Here is a 3,633-nt window from a genome sequence, read left to right as displayed (position 1 = left end):
TTTTTCAAAAGGTACCATGTAACCATGAGTAACACTAAGGAGCAATTACTTCATAGACGGATACACATGGGTGTCCTTGCTTATAGCTCCTCTCTCTTCAAGAGGAATTATGGGTAACAAGCTGGAGGAGTGATTGCAGGCTCAGTCCCAATGTGCAATGTGAACTCAAACCCTGAACCCTCAAGAACTTACTGACTTCACCTGGTAAACGATCACGTGTGAGAGGCTGTGCGGGCTTTAAATGGTTTGAACATGAACGGGACCGCACTTTGCTGCAACATATAACCCGATAAAAACCACGTACAATTGTGTGTATTAGTTTTATACTATATATTCCCAGATTTTAACATCTTCCAGGCCTTTATCTCATGAGATTGTATTTCATATAATCCATTTACTCTTGTCAAAACAGCTCCAATAACAAAAAGAAATGTTTGAGGAATAAATCGTTGCCCAAAAAAAAAAATTTTCTGCTTGCATTCCTCTAATTTAATTAGTTTGTTCCATCTTTAATCCTAAATGTTGTGTAAATGTAATTTATCGGGCTGAAAGTATCATCCTCTTTGTTTACGTTTACGTGATTAGGCATCGCAGAGATGGCAAATTGAAAACCTTACTCAAANGTTGTGTAAATGTAATTTATCGGGCTGAAAGTATCATCCTCTTTGTTTACGTTTACGTGATTAGGCATCGCAGAGATGGCTAGTTGAAAACCTTACTCAAACTAGTAAGGTTTTTATAGTCACAGGCAACAAACATGAATCGGGAGACTTTGGCAAACCTCCAGGATATGATGGACATATATGTTGGTGAAGTCTACAACTGTGCACAACTCTTTGTTTCCTCCGTCTTCGACATCTCTGTAGTTTCTTTAGTTTTGCCGTGTCATGTGCCCAAGAAGAAGTTCTACAGTGTGCTGTTCAGTGTTTTTTATACATTTCTTTCCGACCTGCAGGAGAGTTTGTAGCCAATTTAACTTACCACGCATGTACTCGATTGTGCCGTCCAACACCAGGTTCAGCAGAGGATCAAACCCTTTCAGGACCCCGCTGGCTGAGGGGGAACAACACAGTAAATATTGTATTATCAAGGGAATGCATGCCTAAATATATGTACAACTTCCATAGTTGTTACGGTTTAACATGCGACCCTGTTAACTGGCGACGTTCAGCTGAACGCGTCCATTGTTGTCGTAATTACACCAGCTGTTGGAAAAGGACGAAAACACTTAGCTGTCCTCGTGAATGCCGCACTGTATATTGTGGATAATATCTCTATATACGTTGTATACGAGAGGTTTTTACACTGTATTGAAACATTTAAAAATGAGACGAGGACAGCTACGTGTTTTCATCCTTTTTCAACAGCTGTCGTAACTCCGATAACGGACGAGTTTGGCTGAAAGTCGCCAGTTAACACGGTCCCTTATTAAACCGTAACACCGGCTAATTTGTTTGGCATCAACATGAGCCTATTCTCTCCAGAACTAATCCACCTACCCTCTCGTCCTCCTTGAAACTTCACACGAATGGGCTTGTCGATGTATTTCGACAAGTCGAAGATGCTCTCCTTTTTCTTCTTCTCTTTATCCTGCACAGAACAAACGGGACAGTTATTCGGAAGTCATGTGGAAGCTAGCAGCAAACAAACACGGACTCAGTCTGAGGTTAGCTTAGCACGGCGAGCCGAGATAGTGAATGGAAGAAAAACGTCACGTTAGTTTCGAGAATTTCTCGGACTTCTTGTTCGTGTAAGCAATAACCGGCGTATGCAAACCACCTTTCTACTTTTACACCCAGTGTGCGTGGGTGCAGGAGTAAAGAGACGCTTGAACGAAAGCTAAAACCATATGAACTCACCGCCATGTTCGCTGTGTGACACGGAAGTGAAACGGTGACCTCAGAAGTATTCCCCCAATCAAAACGTTGAGCGCCTGCAGCTGACGTCATTCGGTTTGTTGTAGTTTTCCGACTGTACATTTAATTTACAAATAGGATGAAATTATCACAGTTTACTAATCAAACAATCAGTCTTTAATTATAAATCGGTGTTATTTTGAGCATCTGTTTCTAAGACTGACCTCCTTTTGCTTGTTGCTCTGAGCCAGCAGTCAGTCAGTCAGGGGGAACATCTATTAATACCACTAGTTGGTGTGTCTAAACTAGAACGAGGACAAGGCAATGTGCAGAAGACCGCTGCTGTGCCCGTGAAATGGCCTGCTTCGCCGACACTGAGCTGAAACCTCAGAGCTTTAAATTAACAGTTCTCTCTGAACATAAAAACAAACTCGAGGAGGAGGAATCTGCTTTGCACGTCACCGACTCAAACTCTGCACCCGATGCCACTCTACGAGTAGAAGGAGAGAGTTTTTACGTCAACCGTCAACAACTGGCCCTCCAGAGTCACTACTTCAGGGCTCTGTTTTTTGGCGGTGGCCTAGAGAGCAGCAAAAGAAAAATTGAGATCAAAGGTGTGAGTCTGCAGCATTTCAGAGTTTTGATGGAATACAACAAGACATCCAGCCTATCTCTGGACAGAGAAAACGTTTTGGGGATTCTTGAGACCGCAGACTATTTACAACTGGAGCGAGCCAGGCTACTGTGCTGCAAGTTCCTGGAGCGTGAGCTGCACCTCAGTAACTGTCTGGGAATGATGGCCTTCGCGTGGCAGCGGGGCTGCACTCAGCTGTACACTGCAGCACGACAGGTGGTGCTCACACACTTCTCTGCTATTGTCGCTGAAGAAGACTTCCTCTCCCTGTCTAAGGAAACTGTTGCAGACCTTCTTGCCTGTGATGACCTCGTCATCCATAAAGATGATCTGGCCGTGGAGGCCACCCTATGCTGGGTGTCTTTTGATTCAAAACGAGAGGAACATTTTATGGAGCTCATTCAGCTGGTGAGGCCTGAGTCGCTCTCTTTATCATATATCACTGAACTTTTGACCAAAATGAAAAGCTCTGACCCCAGAGCAAAGCTCATCTGCACTTTGAATGAACATTTCCCAGCAGCATGGTCAATAGGCAGGTCAATGACGAGGACCAGGGCGAGAGAGACCCTTTTTGTCCTGGGTGGACCTCACGATCAGGAAAAGCAGTCCCTGTACCAGTTTCACCCACTCAGTGGTAGATGGCAGAGATGTGCCCCTCTGCAGAGGAAGAACTTCACACAGTACTCGGTAGCTGCAGTAGGTAATATTGGATGTGAATGATAGTTTTAAAGATGAGGGTAGAAATTATATTTTCTTTATTTTCTCATTTTCTCATGATGTAGGAGACAATATAGTCGTGACAGGCGGCTATTTCCGGGACGTGCTGTGGTTCACCGTGGACTGGGTCAGGATATACGAGTGTGGCAACCAGCGCTGGGTGGATGGGCCAGCCCTGCAAATCTCCAGGCACAGCCACTGCTCCATAGGACTGGACTCCTCACTGTATGTCCTTGGTGGTTGCATGGATGAAGGGCTTGTGGCCGATGTAGAAAGGCTAGTGCTGGGGTCAGAGGAGGGTTGGGAGGAGGTCAGCCCCCTGGTTAGGGCTGTGGAGAGGGCAGCCACTGCAGCTCTGGGGTCGTGTATCTACGTGGCGTGTGGCCTGGATGAAAATGGGGAGGTGTATGGTGGAATTCAGAGGTA

General features: G+C 45.1%; 2 protein-coding genes across 2 annotated transcripts; one reads left to right on the top strand and one right to left on the bottom strand.

Annotated features, from left to right (window-relative positions):
• Window positions 1–646: 646 nt before the first annotated feature.
• On the bottom strand, window positions 647–1,898 carry lsm7 (LSM7 homolog, U6 small nuclear RNA and mRNA degradation associated). Its single transcript, XM_056411173.1, has 3 exons — window positions 1,860–1,898; window positions 1,500–1,590; window positions 647–1,053 (listed from the first exon to the last, which is right to left on the bottom strand). Exons 1-3 carry the CDS (start codon window positions 1,863–1,865, stop codon window positions 872–874), a joined length of 279 nt encoding a protein of 92 aa, XP_056267148.1. The 5' UTR covers window positions 1,866–1,898; the 3' UTR covers window positions 647–871.
• Window positions 1,899–2,205: 307 nt separating this feature from the next.
• Window positions 2,206–3,084, top strand: LOC130191545 (kelch-like protein 2). Its single transcript, XM_056411174.1, has 2 exons — window positions 2,206–2,898; window positions 3,008–3,084. The coding sequence occupies exons 1-2, from the start codon at window positions 2,212–2,214 to the stop codon at window positions 3,020–3,022; spliced, it is 702 nt and encodes a 233-aa protein (XP_056267149.1). The 5' UTR covers window positions 2,206–2,211; the 3' UTR covers window positions 3,023–3,084.
• The last annotated feature ends 549 nt before the right edge of the window (window positions 3,085–3,633 follow it).

Source organism: Pseudoliparis swirei, unplaced genomic scaffold, assembly GCF_029220125.1.
Source record: "Pseudoliparis swirei isolate HS2019 ecotype Mariana Trench unplaced genomic scaffold, NWPU_hadal_v1 hadal_144, whole genome shotgun sequence".
NCBI classification, from domain to species: domain Eukaryota; kingdom Metazoa; phylum Chordata; class Actinopteri; order Perciformes; family Liparidae; genus Pseudoliparis; species Pseudoliparis swirei.
The sequence above is the reverse complement of the archived record's forward strand: the minus strand, read 5'-3'. Positions and strand labels throughout refer to the sequence as shown.

What these genes read in the sequence shown, in the direction of transcription:
- LOC130191545 (XM_056411174.1), top strand. Translation starts at nt 2,212, where the DNA reads ATGGCCTGCTTCGCCGACACTGAGCTGAAACCTCAGAGCTTTAAATTA.
- lsm7 (XM_056411173.1), bottom strand. An exon ending in GTTTCAAGGAGGACGAGAGG is followed by an intron (nt 1,054 to 1,499) that starts GTAGGTGGATTA and finishes GTTCCCCCTCAG; the next exon opens with CCAGCGGGGTCCTGAAAGGG.